At 57.5% G+C, this 16,378-nt stretch overlaps 1 protein-coding gene across 1 annotated transcript in view; it reads left to right on the plus strand.

Annotated features, from left to right (window-relative positions):
* The window catches only part of CHCHD6 (coiled-coil-helix-coiled-coil-helix domain containing 6), a 129,853-nt gene that overhangs the window by 102,335 nt on the left and 11,140 nt on the right, over positions 1-16,378 (plus strand). Inside the window, exon 6 of the mRNA XM_068557249.1 lies at positions 3,373-3,443. Within this exon, the coding sequence (XP_068413350.1) occupies positions 3,373-3,443 (71 nt within the window). The remainder of the gene's footprint in view (positions 1-3,372; positions 3,444-16,378) is intronic.

The raw sequence follows: 16,378 nt of genomic DNA on the forward strand, positions 1-16,378 counted from the left end.
TGGGGCCGCTCTGTGCCGGCACCGCCGGCAGCTCTGGGGATAGGTCAGGCAAAGGGGCTGAAAACCCCTCCCTTGGTGGAGCTCGCCTCCTCCAGGAGATGCCCCTCTCTTTCCCTTGGCTGACGTGCATTTGGGTGTTAAGTGTTTAAGACATTTATTGTTTCCTCTGTGCCAGGCCCCACGAGCTCGAAGCGTTTTATATGTGCCATCTCAGCGGCATTTGTAGCAATTCCCATGACACTGTGTGGAGGGCGCTCTGGGACCGTCCTCGTTTCACACAGAAGCCCGGGAGCCAGACGCCCCCCGCGGCCTGCACCCACCCTCACGGCCCGGCGGCCTCTCACCGTTCCTGGGGCTCCCCTCCAGGCCGGCAGACCGAGCTCTGCCATAGGGACCCCCGTCCTGGCTGCAGTGGGGACGGACAGCCCCCCTCAGTCCTCAGCCTCCCCCCTCCCCCTGCCCTCTCTTTTGATCTCCAGAATCCAGGCCCTTGGAGAAATCAGACAGTATGAAATATGAAAACTGCTTGGGAAGTGATTGAAGAAACACTGACTCTTGAAGCCTGTTGAGATAAGGCTCACACCTTCTCACTCACGTTATTTAATTTTTAATGGCAGGCTTAATTAATCGAGATCAGGTCTTCTGGTTTCAGACTCGCTCGCAGCAGCTGGAGGGGGAGGAGGGCCTCTGAAATCGTGGGGTCTGAATTTAGGGGAGGAGAGATCACCGGTCGGGGGGAGCAGGGGGCGGCGGGGCTGCGGGGGTCGCTGTGTCGTCCGTGCGGCCGCCCCACCGCTCAGCACACCCTGAAGAGTGGAGCCTTGCTCAGCCCCATGGCCTGCGGCCCGGCTGCCGTGGGACCTTCAGCGCTCAGCAGGGTCTTGGTGGGGGGGCCCCCGGTCCTTCCAGAAGCCCCTTGGTGGAGTCTGCGAGGGCCCTGCTCTCGCTGGCTGAGGCCTCAGAGCGCACGGCTTCCAGCGGCCCCAGGAAGCTGGGTGGACCCAGAGCTGCTCCCTCAGGGCGCGTGCGGGGCGCAGTGCGGGGCAGGGGGTCGCTGGCGGTGCTGTCCTGCTCAGGCAGGTTAGATGGGCAGAGGGCGCAGCAGGGGGTGGTCCTCTGAGCCATCCTGAGGCTGTAGAGGAAGCTGCGCTGGGCTATCACCACTTCTTGGCCTGCGGGCACTTCCTGCGACTAGCCTCACCGACCACAGGTTCGAGCTGAGGTCGCAGTCAGTGCAGACGCTGACGCAGGTCTCCCCAGCCGGGCGGTGCGTGGAGGTGCAGGGTCCCAGCGTCCGTGGGCCCATCTGGGCTGCGGGTGCTCCCCTGGGAAGGGACGGTGCCCGGCTGCTCTCCCAGGAGGGCAGGCCTGAGCCGCGAGGCTGTCTGTGGGAGGGGACGGGCGGCGTGGCTGGGGGCTTGTGGCTTCAGAAGGGGCAGTGGTGGCGTGTGGGTGGTACGGTCGTCCCCTGAGCCCGCCCCCCTCGGCGCCCCGCGGGGAGGGCTGCCCGCCTGACGGCTAGGAGACAGGGCTCGGGGGAGGAAGTGACCCAAAGAGCAGACGCCATGTGCAGAGAGAGTTAAAACATGGACCTCCCAGGAGAGCATCTGCTCAGCGGAGAGGGCCTGACCTGATTCACCTGTGTCCTTACACCCTCCCCAGGGTCAGTGTCGGTTGACCGTCCACTGGTTGAGGTGGAGTTGGAATCTCTTGGCTGGAGCGTCGGGGCTGGACGGCTGGGCATCAGCATGTCCCTGTGGAGGGGGGCAGCCTGGCTGGGTGGGGAGAGCCGCCGTTTATTTCATGCCTGTTGTGCGCTGGGTGTTCGCAGCTCCCGTTGACCATCAGAGGGGCCTCGGCTGTCTCCCCGGTTCAGAGGTGGGGAACATGCCAGGGAGCGGCGGGGTGGCCTCAGTCAGCAGCTGGGGGTGGCGGCCCGGCAGCGGGCTCGCCCCAGCACAGCCCAGAGCAGAACCCCTGCCCTTCGTGGGCTCAGCTGCGCCTCGGAACACCCTTCCGCGTCCCTCCCAGATGGCCCTTCCCAGAGGCCGTGGTACCAGGATAGGACAGCCGGCCTAGTTCCGCCCCCCACCCCGGGTACAGACTCTGCCTTCGCTGCCCTGCAGGTGCTTCGGGGACGTGCTCCCCGCGCCCGCCTTGGTTACCTTCCCTGCAGGTGGATGATGGGGCCCATGGGGTACGGCGCTTGCCCCGCACGGCTCTGATCTGGGCACCTGTCACCTCTTCTGGTCCGAGTGGTCTGTTCCTTTTGGGCCAGGCTCCCTGTGTACTCAGTGGAGGTGGAGTTGGGAGAGCCGGGCTCGGAGGCTGATGGGCCGTGGAGTCTCCATTTCCGCGGGTCCCTTCACCTGCCTCGCTGGCTGCTTGCAGGGCCTGACTGACCGGCACCCGCGGGAGCCCTGAGCCAGAAGCCTGCGTTTGCCCATCTGTGGTGGGAAGGGGCTGCCCCAGGCTTGCGCGGGCCCAGCAGCTCCACAGGGCATCTTGCTGGGGCGTCCGACGCCAGCCCCGTGTTGGGCTTCCTCTGGGTGGTTTCGTTCTCGAGCCTGCGTCCTTAGAGATGTTGGGTCCACCCGTGAGGCTCACGGGGCTCAGCCAGGAGCTGGTGTTGGGGGGCAGCTGTGTTTACGTTGGTCTCTGGAGACGTGGCATGCGGGGTGCTGGGCCTGGGTGGCCTGAAGCCACTTGCCTTGGGGCACAAAGAAGTGGAGTGACTGTCCGAAAGGACGCTGCGGTGGCCCCAGGCTCCAGCCCAGCTCTGTCCGGCTGCCGTTCCCCCACTGCCGGCCCTGTGCACACACGGGGTGACCTCGGAAGGAGGGCAGCATGTGCCTCTGGGACTGCCTGGCAGTGCTGGTGAGTGCGGGGGTCCTGGGCTGTGGTCCCGGCACCGCTGCCTGCTGTGTGGCTTCGGGTACGTTGCTTCACATCTCTGGGCAGCAGAGTCCACGTATAAGATGGGGTTGGACCAGACGAAGGCCCGGCAAACTTTTTCTTTAAGATAGTGACTGTCTTAGGCTGTGTGGGCCTTGTTGTCTCTGTGGACACTGTCGTAGCCCAGGAGCAGCCACAGCCGTGCGGTCACAAATCGTGGGCAGGGCCGTGTGCCCATAAAACTTTATTTACACGGTGGGGCAGGCCAGGCCGGGCCTCGCTCGCGGCGGGGGTGTGACCCCTGAGCCAGGGGCTCCATGTGTCCTGGCGGCCGCGGCTGGTCCATGAGGAGCTGGGCCCTGCCGGCGATCCTGGTCAGGAAGTCAGCATGTGTGGACTCAGCACGGCTGCGGGTGGGATTGCGGCCGGAGAGAAGCTTCCATCTGGTAACGGGTCGGGTCTGTTTTCTCTTTGCAGAATGTCGAGACGTACAGACTGTCTTCACAGCAGTTCCACAAGGCAGCCTCGAAGATGGAGGGTGCGATCAAGTAAGAGCTTCCTCCTCCTGAGCTCCGCCTGCGTTTGTAAAATCTCCCTGCCCCGAGGCCTGATTTCAGGCTTCTCCAGGGGCTCAGATCCCGGCTCCTGGGGTCGGGGCAGAGCCAGCCTCTCCAGGCCCAGGTCCTGCGTGTCCTGTGAGCTGGGCCGGGCACTGCGCCCAGGCCCCTGCGGGAGTCTAGGAGGGGTGCTGCTGGCCCCCCCCGCCCCTGGGTGGGTTCTGGAGCGGCCTGGCCCTGAGCCGCGAGCCTCTGCGTGACTCTCGGTTGGGGCTGTCTTGCCTCCAGAAGGACGGGGTCGAGCGGCACAGGGCTGAGCACCAGGGTTCTGTCCGCCTGTCCTGCTCCTGCGCTGGGGGCCCGGGAGCCGAGCGTCAGGGACAGGGGTGCGGCAGCCTGTCCGCTGCAGACGCGGCTGCTGCTTCGGGTGCAGGTCCAGGAAGGTCTGCAGGGGCCCCGTAGGGAAGGGAGAGCTGGTCCCTTGTGTGCAGGCGTCCCTGGGGACCCGTCGACCTTCATCAATCCGCTGGGGCCCCCACGCCTGCCCCTCCCCCTCCCCCTCCCAGGCCCGGTGCAGGGGGGACCGGCTTGGATCTGCCACCTCGAGGTGACGACGTATGGAGGTTTGGGGGACCAGGGGTGAGAGGCTGCTGCTGAAAGCCGTGGGGGTGCCCAGAGGGGGCACATCCCGTCCAGACCTGGCACCGCAGGGACCCCCGAAGCCGGGGAGGTGCCGTGGGTCCTGGTCGAGCTGACTGAAGGGAGGGTGTGGGGAGGAGAATCTTCTCTTGCAGTTCAGCCCTGGGGCAGTGACGGGAGCCGGGGAGCAGGACCCTCCCGCTCCCCGGGGGGGCGACGGAGACCTGGGACCCCGAGGGCGGAGCGTTCTCGCTGCCCCGGTGGGGTCCCCACCCCTCCCAGATGAGATTCCGGCTCACCGGCATCAGAGGCACTGAGTGACAGGGAGAGGTTGGGTGACAGCCACCCAGGAATGTGACCCCCAGAAGTGGGCAGGCCCTCTCCAGGCTCCCGAGTGGGGCAGCCCCCGCCCTCTTTCCCTGGATCTCGACCTACCTGCAGGGGAAGGAGCTGGAGAGCTGCCAGGGCTCTGCCATCAGCGCTGCCGCGTTTTGTCACCCACCATGTGGCCCCATCCTGAGGGGGGACTCGGGTGGATTTGACTGTCACCTCCTTTTTCATTCTCGTGCCCTCTGAAGGCAAAGGGGGTTGGCGTGTGTGGTGCAGGGGGGACTCTGTATGTTCAGGGCATCCTGGACAATGCTCCCTGTAGAGCGTGTGGCTGAAGGGTCAGTGCCCCTCGTCTGCTGTCGGTGGTTCCATCTCGCAGACCGGGAACTGGGACCAGAGAGGTCGGATGGCTCCCTCGCCTGCACAGTCAGGCCTGGCCGTGCAGTGGGGGCCAAGCTCAGCTCGGACAGCTTCGGGGCCTCTGGGCCTCACTGTCTGTCTTGGCGGCTTTGCTGTCCCGTGGAGGCCCCTGTGGACGTAAGGTGGGCGGCGGGACGGAGGTGAGAGCCCAGCAGACCTGGACTCAGACCTCGGCCCCGCCTCCTGCTGGGTTTCCTGTCTGCAGGTGAGACCCCCGTGGACAGTGGACCTGGGCCGTCAGCGGCTGCTGCTGTGCCTGCGTGACAGTGGTTAGCGATGGTGGTCGTTTATTTAGTCGTCCCTTCACCACACCTAGCATGGCATAGTGTGGAACAGATTTAACATGTAAATTGAGTTTACTAAAAAAACTGTTGCAATTTCCCAAACAGAGCCAACAGGAGGCAGAGTTAGAGATTGTTTTACTTAAAACCTGGGGTGGGGACCGAGTCCTTGGTTGGAGAGTTCTTGCATTTGCAAATGTGTGTCGACTGTATGGTAAATACCACAGAAGTATATGCAGCTGCTGACCGGTCACATCGGAGCGTTTTCTTCTAAGACAGTGGGCGTCTTTTAGCAACTCTGAGTCCATGGAGTGGTCACTTAGGTGGTTAACCAGATGCCTGTGCGTCTTTCACACACGGACATGGAGCACAGAGCACCTCCATCCGCCAGGCACCTTGCTTGGCACTGGTGACAGGACCACAAAGAAGACAGCTTCCGTTCCTGCCAGCCAGGCACTTACAGCATTTAGGGGATGACAAACAACATTTAAAAACTAACTGTACAAAAAGCATTTGCCCAAACAATGGCTGATTACAGTGATGAGCCGTGAAAGACAGTGAGTGAAGAAGCCCAGTCTGAGGCCCCGACCCAGACCCCAGACCCGGGCGGGCATGGGGTGGGGGTGTCCTGCACTTAAACTGACTCCTCAGGACCCGAGACGTGGGCCAGAGCGAGCAAGGAGGGAGAGAGGGCTTCCCAAAAGAAGGCCAGCAGGTGCGGAGGCCCCAGGCAGGAAGCGATTAGCATGTTCAAGGCACTGCTGGAGGAGTGGATGAGGAGACTGGGCAGAAGCCAGAGCCCGTAGCCAGTTCCAGCCCGCTCTCTTTTCCTAATATATGCATTTGAAGTGGCACTTGCTCTCCAGCTTTAGCTGCACCCTACAAGTTTTGGTATATAATTCTGTTCAGAATTTTTCTGATTTCTTTGACTCATAGGTTGTTTCAAAATATATTGCCTACTTTCCAGACACTGGTAATTTTCTAGTTCCCTTCTAGAGCGTTGACTTCTGGTTTAATTCTGTGATTAGAGAACATGCTGTAAGTCCTCGAGACACTCTGAGAGTCTTCACGGCCCAGCGAGAGGTTGGCTCCAGCAGACCTTCTGTGTGCATGTAAAGTAGTGGCTCCGCGGTGACATCGCTCAGCCGTGCCCAGATTCTCTGCATCGTTACCCTGTGTGGATTTATGGGTTCTTCCTGGGATCACTTCCTTCTCACTGAACTACTTCTTTAGTGTAGTTTGCTGATTACAGAGTCTCTCTGTTCTGAATTGTCTGGAAACATCCTTACTTTACCCTTAATTGGAAGCAGATAGCAGTCCTTGCCGTTGGCTTTATCAGGGACTCTTTCTACTCCATGATACCTATTTTTCCCTGGAGAAGTCGGTGTGGATGTTATTGTTCCTCCTTTGTACTAGTTCCTTTTTTCTCTGTCTGATTTTCAGACTTTGTCTTTGGTTCTTTAGCATTTTGACTCTGGTGTGCCCAAGTTTAAATTTTCTTTCTTTTTTCCTGCTTGGGGTTCATGCCTTGGGGTTCGATGTCCTTTCATTAGTTTTAGAAAATTTTCGGTCATTCCTTTTTCAGATAAAACTCTGCCTGTCTTATCTTTCTTCCTCTCTGGAATGACTGTGTCTCCCGTGTCTCCATGCTCTTTTTTCTGGTTTTCCTCACTGTTTCTTCATCTCCATGCTGTAACCTGAGTCTTCTCTATTGACTTTTCACTTCACTAATCCTCTCTCTAATGTGTCATCTGCTTTAAACCTATTTATTGAATTCTGAATTTCAATTACTGCATTTTTTCAATTCTAGAAATTCTGTTTGCATTTTCTCCCCCAGTGTCTGATGGGGTTCTGGTTTTTGCCACCTGAATTCTTGAACATATTAATTGTAGTTATTTTGAAGTCATCTGCAGGTCTGTTTCTGTTGCCTGTTTTTCCCTCGTGGTCTTGTTTCTCCGTGTGCCTGGTAATTCTTGATTGAGTGCCAGGCGTTATAGAGAAGGTACAGAGGCTTCCCCAGAGGTGCTCGCCCCCTTCCTTGATGGGCCAGTGTGAAGGCAGATCACGTAAACCCTGAAGGGCTGAGCTGGCTGGGTCCTGCCTGCAGTCTTGGTGGAGCTCAGGCTTCTTGACTGACCCCTGTCCCTAGGGTCTGGCTGTCCAGGGCGCCTCATTCTTGGCGAGCTCTGAAGCCCTATGTTTGCTTCCTCAACTCTGTGAAACTTCTGAGAATTCTACTCTGCCCTTCAGTGGCTTTTTACTTAGGTTCTGAGTTTCCTGCCATGAGGCTTCTTGAGCTCAAGGATCTGAAGAATGCTTTAGAGGAGGAAAACCCCTGCGTGTGCCTCCCTTCTCCCTGGAGTCCCGATCCCTTGAGTCCCAGCCATGCTGTGTCTCTACCGTCCCAAGAGAGCTCCAGAGGCCCTGCTGGCTTCTCCGCCTTTTAGCAGAAGCTGTTTGCCCAACACCAAGAATTGGCAAAAACTCAGGGGGATGGGGGGGAGGCAGCTCCAGGAATGAACACTCACCTCCAGGTTCCCTTCTCCTCAGGAGAGCGTAGTTCTTCCACCAGCCACTCCCCTGTGGCTGGGCATCCCAGCTTCGCTCTTGAGGAAGGGGTTAGAGTTTGCCAAGCAGAAAACAGCACCGTGGGTCACATTGGCTGGGTTAGACGCTGACGGACAGTGACCCTCCCAACGTCACGCTGGCCTCTCGAGCTTCCCTGAGGCTGCCAGGCCCAGCGTATCCTCGGGGGTCAGCAAGCACTTGGCCTGAGGAGGAGCACGGGCGGCGAGGCCAACATCCACAGGCTGGGGCTCTGGTTTCGGAAGAATTCCATTGTTGGGGCAGAAGCAAATCACCCAGTACACACGCACACACGTGCACACATACCCTCTACCTCACAGCAGCGCGGAAGGCGGAATTGCTCAGGTTTCCTGAAGGAAGAGATTAAGACCCCGGGGAACATCCTGCATTTATTGTCACATCTATTTTTTATGATAACCTCTGTCCTCTTCCTGTGGAAGTCATCCAGAGCTGCTCTCGGCTCCCTCCTGGCAGGAAACTCGTACAGCCCCCGGCCCCACAGAGGGCGGCCCTCAAAGAGGTCAGCACAGCGGAGCCGAAAGAAGAAGGCTATTAACTGTTTCCTGGGACTGAGTCACCGTGCTGCAGGGACCGTGACCAGAGAGGTCTGGTCGGTGAGGACACAGCTGCTGGGCTGCCCACCTCACCTGGGCCGGGCTCCTGCCTGCCGTGGGCCCACCTGAGGGAGGGGCTGGTTTTCAGGTGTGTGAGCTTCCCCGTCTGCATCTGTCAGGGACCTAACGATGGGATGGTGATTGTCTATGGAGACGGTGCTTGTGGGCTTGAATCCTGAATAGGACGGGTTCAAACATCCTCTAATCCAGGTGGTGCTGTATTAGCCTGAATTCAGAGGCTGTTTCTGTCTCTGACTTCCTTTCCTTACCTAACCTGTTAAAAGGAGCATTTTCTATTCAGAAATTTACCAAAACACGTGGTTTAAACGGGTGTACCTGGCTCTTTGAGAGGTTGACAAATTAAAACCCATTTAATAATTCATTCACAAGACAAAGTGCAGGTAATCCGTTTCTTTCAGGATATCACGTGCGGCAGCTGTGCCGGAGCCTGTATGGTTCAGGGTCTCCTGGTATGAAGCGCGGGGCAGGGGCCGAAGCCGCGTCCAGCACCTTGCGGGCTCGCTTCCTGGGCTGTGAAACGGGGCGGGGATGGTGCCTCTTTTGCTCAGGCTCCTGCGAGGGCTGAGTGGTCCCCACGGGTGCTCCGGACCCACGGCAGGGGTAGCGCGGCATCCGAACCAGGTCCGATGGAACCCAGACCTACTCTTTCCTCCTGGGCCACGGTGCCCGCTCACAGACGTCTGGCAGAGACGTCGCTGCAGGCTGGCAGGCTGACTGGCTCCCATGGCCCACGGGCAGCGGCCACCAGGTTTCTCCGGGCAGAGTCTCCTTGTGGTCTGCTCGTGACTGGCCTGGAGCAGGGAGGCTCCCCCATCAGGGACTCTCCCCGTGGCCTGCCCCGGCCTGGGCCACGTCCACAGAGACGGCTGGGTGTGTTTGCCATGTGACTCGCCGCCCCCGTAGGGCTCTCTGTCGTCCCTTCTCTCTGTAGACAGGACTAGGTGGCGGTGATCTGGGGCCTCTCCCATGGCTGGTGCCACGTGTCAGGGCGCACGGACACAGCTCCCCAGGCGGCACCGCCCTCTGGGCTCGCCGGGGTGGGCCTGGGGCCGAGACCCCTGCTGGGCGCCCCTTCTGTCCCCACACTGTGCTCCACTGGCCCTCAGGCTTCTGCGGGCAGGAGCCGTCTTTGCTGCTCTGTGTCCCGGGCCCCGGACCGGAGCACCCGCGCGGTATATCCGGTGTGATCATTGCTTTACCAGCGCGTGAATGACGCCCTCCTGGGCAGAGGCCGCGGGGCTTCCTGGCTGATTCGGCTCTGCCGTCAGGGCCGTGTGGGCAGAGACCCGGGTGCGGTGCCGGAGAAAACAGGGACCTGCATGGGGGGAAACAGGTGTCAAGGGTGGGCCTGAGGCTCGGGTGCGGCTGGAAGGGCGGCCTGGTCGCAGGCGTGAAGGGCCTTCTGTGCGTGTGAGAGAATTGGAATGCGTCCTGCAGGCAGCGGCAAGCCGTGAGAAAGCTTGTAAGTGGGGATTCGTGTTTTAGAAAGATGACTGGCAGCATCTGGGAGAGGCCGAGATGGCGCCAGTGCCGAGGTGGAGGTGGGGAGCCCACGTGGGACCCGCTTTGGCACCGCCAGCCGGGGACTCTCCACCTTGGCGGACACACGAGGCCCCTGCACATGAGCTGGGCCCCCGACGCACAAACAGTCAGTTATGCAATGCGTTGCGAGGAGGATACAGTAGGACAATGGGCGGAGGGTGGCTGAGACTCTGGGGACTGTCCCTGACTCCGGAGCAGAACCTAGAGATGAGAAGGGGCCATGCAGACCCCCAGGCTAGGGCGCCAGGTGAGGAGGCCAGGGTCCAGCAGGAAGGAGGGAGGCTCCTGACCGGGGAGAGTGTCTGGGGATCCCCAGCCAGGAGGGGCAGGGCAGCCTTCTGAGGACCACAGGCGGTGGGCTCAGAGCCTGTCCTGCGGGGTGTGAAGTCCCCGGCAGACCCCACCCGACGTGGCCACAGCCTCCAGGGGCGGCCGGCCTCCGCCCAGTGCCTTCTTACTGCTCAGAGACCCATGACTCAGGAAGCTGGGCTCAGAGACGACAGTCTGTTAATCCCTCCCCTTGACAAAGACGAGATTGCCCTGCATCCCAGCTCTGTTAATGACTCGCTTCGGGAATAAAGCCACCGTCCCGAAAGCCTCCGTTCTTTGTGCCACTTTCGTTTTTCTTGGAGTGTCTCGTTTTAGATCAGCTTCTGGGGATTAGATGCTGTTACAGTGGAGGAATCTTCTTTTTCAGTCAGTGAAGGGGTTACCACTGAGTGGCGTCATCCTTGGGTTTATTCTTCCAAGTCTGTTGCCTCCCTGTTCCGCTTCCCGAGAGAAAGCTCTGCTTAGGGTCCCGCGTGGTCATCTGTGCCAGCACCGCGCTCCCTGTCCTCGCGAGAGGCAGCCCTGCCGAGGGCTCGGGACAGTCGAGCGGTTACTGTGTAGGTCTCAGAGCCCCTCAGATCTGGGCCCCGTGCACGGGCTCCCGTCCCTTGGCGGCGACAAGGGCAGGGCTCTGCTGACCTCCCGGGACGCCGCACCGTCTCTGGGTGCCAGGTGCCGCAGGACCAGGGCGGGGGTTCCCGGAAGGGTGATCTCTGCAGCCTCTGCGAGCACGTTCGTGAGAGGTTCGTGGTTACGTGTTAGCATCCCGACAGCGTCCGGGCCCCTGGAGGAAAGGCTGCAGGGTCTGAAGGGTCGGGGGCTCCACCCACCCCGTCCAGGAGCTCTCTGTCCTGAGGGTCCGCCCCCGGAGAAGCGGCGTGTGTGGTACGGGCTGGCCACGTGCCACCCTGGGGCTTCCCTTGCACTCACTGCACGGCTGTGGGTCCAGGCTGGAGTGGACCCTGGTTTTGTCGTCCAGGACAGGCCCTGTGTTCCTGGTGTGGTCAGGCCGCAGAGAATCGAGAGGCTTCTCCACAGTCCAGTCTCTGGGAAGTTGAGGGTACATACCCTGCCTGGGCCGTGATTCCTAGGAACTCCTTAAAGTGTCCCCAGACCGTCACTCCTGCTGTTGCCCCCTGCCCCCGCCCAACACACGCACAAATGAGGTGATGCCGTGAGCCACCGTGTGGAGGCACCCCGAAACCACAGGGCCCGTGGGCAGCCCCTCGCTGGCCGCAGCGCCGTCCCAGCTCGGTGCCGCCACCTGGTCAGCTGGACCCCACTGACCGTCCATGCAGCGCTGCCGGCAAACCGACCCCCAGCTCCTACGAGAGACTCCTGGCGGGGTCGTGGCGCTCTGAGTCTGGCTGTCCCACTCTTCTGTGAATTCCACGCGGTGGATGGACCGCCTTTCAGGCGTCTCGTGAGGACAGTTGTCCCACTGCCCGGGAGTTTCGCTTAAGCTGACACACGATTTCCCTCCCCACCTGTCCTGCAAGCAGCCTGACCGGTGAATTGGCTCATAGCAGTCACCTTGGGGTCCTTGGCCCCGGCAGGGCTGGCACTGCCCCTAGGGCGTCACTGTCACAGGCCTGCTTTTGTCAGAGCCGGGCTGCGGGAACGTGCTGCCCCTTTCTTTCCTTTGACATTGTCTCCTTCGTCAGGTAAACAAGCTCCTACCTCAGGCAGGTACGAATTTCTAAATATGGGTTAGAAATATAAAATGGTTTAAAAGTAAAAGATTTGGTCACCTCGGTCCTAGATGAGAAAAATGTGTTTACGATACATGGTTCCTTGTCTTAAGGACACGACTGCTCAGATCTGGGAGTCGTTTTGGGAAGAGCGTGTATCTTGAGCGTGGCTCTGGGGTTCCCAGGTGACTGCATGTCCCCTGCCGTGTCTTGGGTGATGCAGGATGCTAGCCGCAGCCGTCGGCACTGTTTCCGCCTGGATCTTGGTTTCTGGTGGCAGGACGGCAGTGCTGGCGTGAAGCAGAGGGGGCCCTGGTGTCCCTGTGATGCCCCTTCCTCTATGCCTCCCACTCTTCAGGGCCTCCCTCCCTCCTTCCAGGGACCGGGCATTGAGGCCCAGCACAGCCTGTGCCGTGCTGACCACTAGGTGATCTTGAGCCAGGTGTGAGCACTCCCGGGCAGGCAGCCCCCTCCGCCCTAACCCAGTCTCATGATGTCTAGTCCTCCAGACCCTGACCTGCATGGTAACTAGTCCTCAGGGCCCAGGCTAAAATCCTGGCAGGAGGGCAACACCATGCGGTGAAACAAGGTGCGGCCACGTCTGCTTGCCTGGCTGGAGAGTGTAGGGTGGGAACCATGGTGACAAAAGGCTCTCTGCTCTCAGGGTTTGTTGCTGTAGCTTCTGTGTATCAGCTCTAAACCATGTGCAGCTTAGTCCAAATGCCTGTTTAAGCACAGGCCAAAAGTCTGGTTGAAGCTATAACAGGAAAAATAGGATTTTTATAATACAAAGCTTGCCATTTGTCTTGGATATAAAATTTATGACACTTTCCGTATGGTAAAAATGACCAGTGAAGCTGTGTTTATTTCTTCAAAGGTAGCAGAATGCATCTTGAGGAATTAAGAAAAATTATGAAGGGTGATTGTGCAGCATAGCGAATCTCTAACGCAGATTAAACGGAACCGTTGGGGAGGTGAAATGCATTCCAGAGAGGGCCGAGCAGTGCTGGGGCGGGTGGGGCAGCTGGGCTCCGGCTTCGCTTGGGGCCGATGTGGCAGGAAGTTGCCGGCGCGAGGCCCACGAGTCCACGTAGATGCCACAGCAGGAAGGCCTGGGCGCCTCCCGTGCGGCGTGTGTGTGCTTGGCCTGTGCAGAGTGGGTCCCACACGACACTTCGCACAGTGAGCCCAGCCGGAGCGGGGGCCGCGGTTCCTGTGGGCGGGCGAGGCAGACGGGAGGGAGGCCCTGGCACTCAGCCGATGCTGCCTGTGGCCCAGGCACCTGGACAATGTCACCTCACTCGTTCTGTGGACAGGATCACGGGGAGTCGTGCCGTGAACGGGCTTCCCAAGGGGACGGCGCCAGTGGTCAGGAGAGGCCCGTTGCCCAGGCTGCCCCTGCCAGCCTCCCGCGTCCGCCGAGTCCACCCGAGGGGAGAGGGCATGAGCGCCGGGGTCTGGGCTTCCTCTGAAGGCTTGGGAAGCTCTGAACTGATGGGAATGGACGTGTTTCAGGACGATGGCGCTAGAGGTAGCGGATGAAGTGTGTTGAGCTCAGGCTGCCGTCCTGCCCTTGTGTGGTTGATTGTTGTTACGCCCGAGTGTCTCTGCCCTGATTCATGCTCGTTTCAGCCTGTTGTGCCAGCCTGTCTCTCAGTGTGTGTGCTCGCGTGTGCACGGCGGGGCGGGTGCATGCGCCAGGGGAATGGAAAGAGGGTGCCCGTGACACCTGTGATTTGTGACCACAGGGAAGACAAGGGTCATGTCCTTCCCATTCTTGAGCAGCGATGGGACAGGTGGGGTGCCAGAGCCATACGGTTGGTCTTGTAGCAGATCCACCAGAATAGGCATGCATTCCTTTGACTCTGTGAGCAAGCTGATTTCTATTTCACACTTTTCAGAGAGAAGCATTTCTTTATTTGCTCCTAATTCAACAAAGATTTAGCTCCTACTTTGTGCACGTACCCATTTGCTTTGCATTCCACACCCACCTGTCTTCGTCCTGTCTAATTGTGTGTGTGCGTACAGATATACATAATAACTTGCAGTGCAGTTGTAGAATCCATCCAGATCTATAACGTATGGATGTGGTGTCTGCACATTGTTTGATTTGCTCTTTACTGTAGCACCTTGAAGTCATCAGTGATGAAAATATCCAGATGATTATGTATCTTTACAGTTTTTCAAAATGAAAAATAGTTTTGTCTTCTGATTAGAAAAATGATACATGAATATTGTAAAAAATCAAACGATGCAGAAAAGTATTAAAAAGTTAAAAAAGCCCAAATTTCTCCCTGCTTAAGTTGTGGTGACGTCACTCTGAGCTGAGCACACACACAGTTGGACATAAGTGGGCTCGTGGAAACACACGTCACCTCCCTCGTCCGCATTCTGTGGGCCTGTGTCCATGTCGGTAAATGTGCATTTACGTGTTCACTTTTAATACTACATTGTTCTTCTAGAGGGTCAGAATTTATGTAATCGATCACTTATTGATGAATCCTGGGGAGTTTTCTGATTTTTGTTTACCAATATAATGATAACTGCAACAAATAGGTTTATCTGTTGTCGTGCACTTATTTAAATCCTCATAGAGGGAATTGTTGGGTCAGAGAACACACACACACACACACACAAACTGTGTATTTATATGTGTATATTTATGTGTTTACATTTTACTTACTGACTGTCCAGAACAATGGAGGTCCTGTACCAATTTTCACTCCAAACAGTGATGCTGGACGGTGTCCGTTTCCCCAAGCACAGGATTTTAACAATATTTCTAAAAAACGTCTTTGCCAATCTCACAACCAAAACCAAACAAACAAAACCTCTCTTTTTTAAAAAAATTTATTTATTTATTTATTTATTTATGGCTGTGTTGGGTCTTCGTTTCTGTGCGAGGGCTTTCTCTAGTTGCGGCAAGCGGGGGCCACTCTTCATCGTGGTGCGCGGGCCTCTCACTATTGCGGCCTCTCTTGTTGCGGAGCACAGGCTCCAGACACGCGGGCTCAGTAGTTGTGGCGCACGGGCCTAGTTGCTCCGCGGCATGTGGGTTCTTCCCAGACCAGGGCTCGAACCCGTGTCCCCTGCATCGGCAGGCAGATTCTCAACCACTGCGCCACCAGGGAAGCCCAAAACCTCTCTTTTTTAAACTCCCTCATTTCTTCCAGGATCAGTGAGGTTAAACCCTTACAGAAATTACTAGCTGTTTGCATTTCTTCTTTTGTGAACTACTTACTTATGGCCTTTGCCCTTTTTTCCTTATTAATTCTTTTTAAAAGGTCTTTGTGTAACGGTGTTATTAATCTTTTATTTCTGTTGTGACTATTTTTTGAGTTTAATTTTTGCCCTTTGGAAGTTGATGGGGGGATAGGGACCCAGTGCATTTTTGCTGTTGTTAATTTTTCTGTTTGTGACTTAGGTTATAATCCAAAGGCCTTCCTTCCCACCATACCCATATTTTTAGGACGAGCACCGCTATGACTTATTCCCCACTAAGGTGTGCTCCAGATGACCCCACTGTGGTTTCTTAGGTGTGGGGTGTGAAGTACAGATGCACCTTGGTTCTTTCCCAAATGGGGAGCCCTCTGTCCCATCAGCAGTGATGTAAAAGTCCACCCAATCCTTCACTAACGTCCTTGGGTCTGTTTCTGGACTCTTTTCTGGGGCCAAGCCTGCACGTTTTAGATATGTATAAAACATATTATGCAGCTACACTAATTTAAAATATTAAATATCCATCAGAGCAAGTTCTACCTTGGTGACCTTTTTCCAGCTTGCTTTTTCAAATGAATTTAGAATCACTTTGTCAAACTTTCCCTACCCCACTCCCAGCTGGAAAAAAAAAGGAAAACCTGGTGGGCTCTTTTTTGGCATAAATACATCCTTTTGAATACATTCAGTCCTCTCAAACTGCCATCTGTGTTGTGTTTTATTTTGCCTTGTTTTGAAATAATTTCAAACCCATAGAAAGGTCACAAGAATAAGAACTCTTGCCTTAAGCCAGGTGCCCGATTGGTCATGCTAGAGTCTGCGTCCTCACCACCTCCCTCTAGACAAAAACACTGTCTTTTCCTGACGTGGTGACCTGTTGCCACTAAGTACTGTAGTCCAGCATGTACCTCTCAGGACCGTCCTCCGTGACCACACACAGCTCTTCCGGTCGGGAAACCCTCGCTGACTCAGCCGCAGACCACAGGCACGCCCCCCGCTGCCCGCCGCAGCCCTTTCCTTTCTGGCCCAGGAGTTTGTGCTGCAGCTCTGTGACCATCAGTCTCCAGTTGGGACAGTTCCTTGGTCTTTCTCTGTCTCTCGTGACCTTGACAGTCTAAAAGGGTACAGGCCTCTCCTTCTGAAGGGCGACCCCAGCCTGGGTCCGCCCGATGTTTCCTTGTGGCCAGCCTCAGGCCGTGCGTTCCTGGCAGGAAGGCCCCCCAGATGGTGCCGTGCCCTTTCTGGTGGGTCTCATC

The sequence above is a fragment of the Eschrichtius robustus genome, chromosome 12, assembly GCF_028021215.1.
Source record: "Eschrichtius robustus isolate mEscRob2 chromosome 12, mEscRob2.pri, whole genome shotgun sequence".
Classification (NCBI taxonomy): Eukaryota; Metazoa; Chordata; class Mammalia; order Artiodactyla; family Eschrichtiidae; genus Eschrichtius; species Eschrichtius robustus.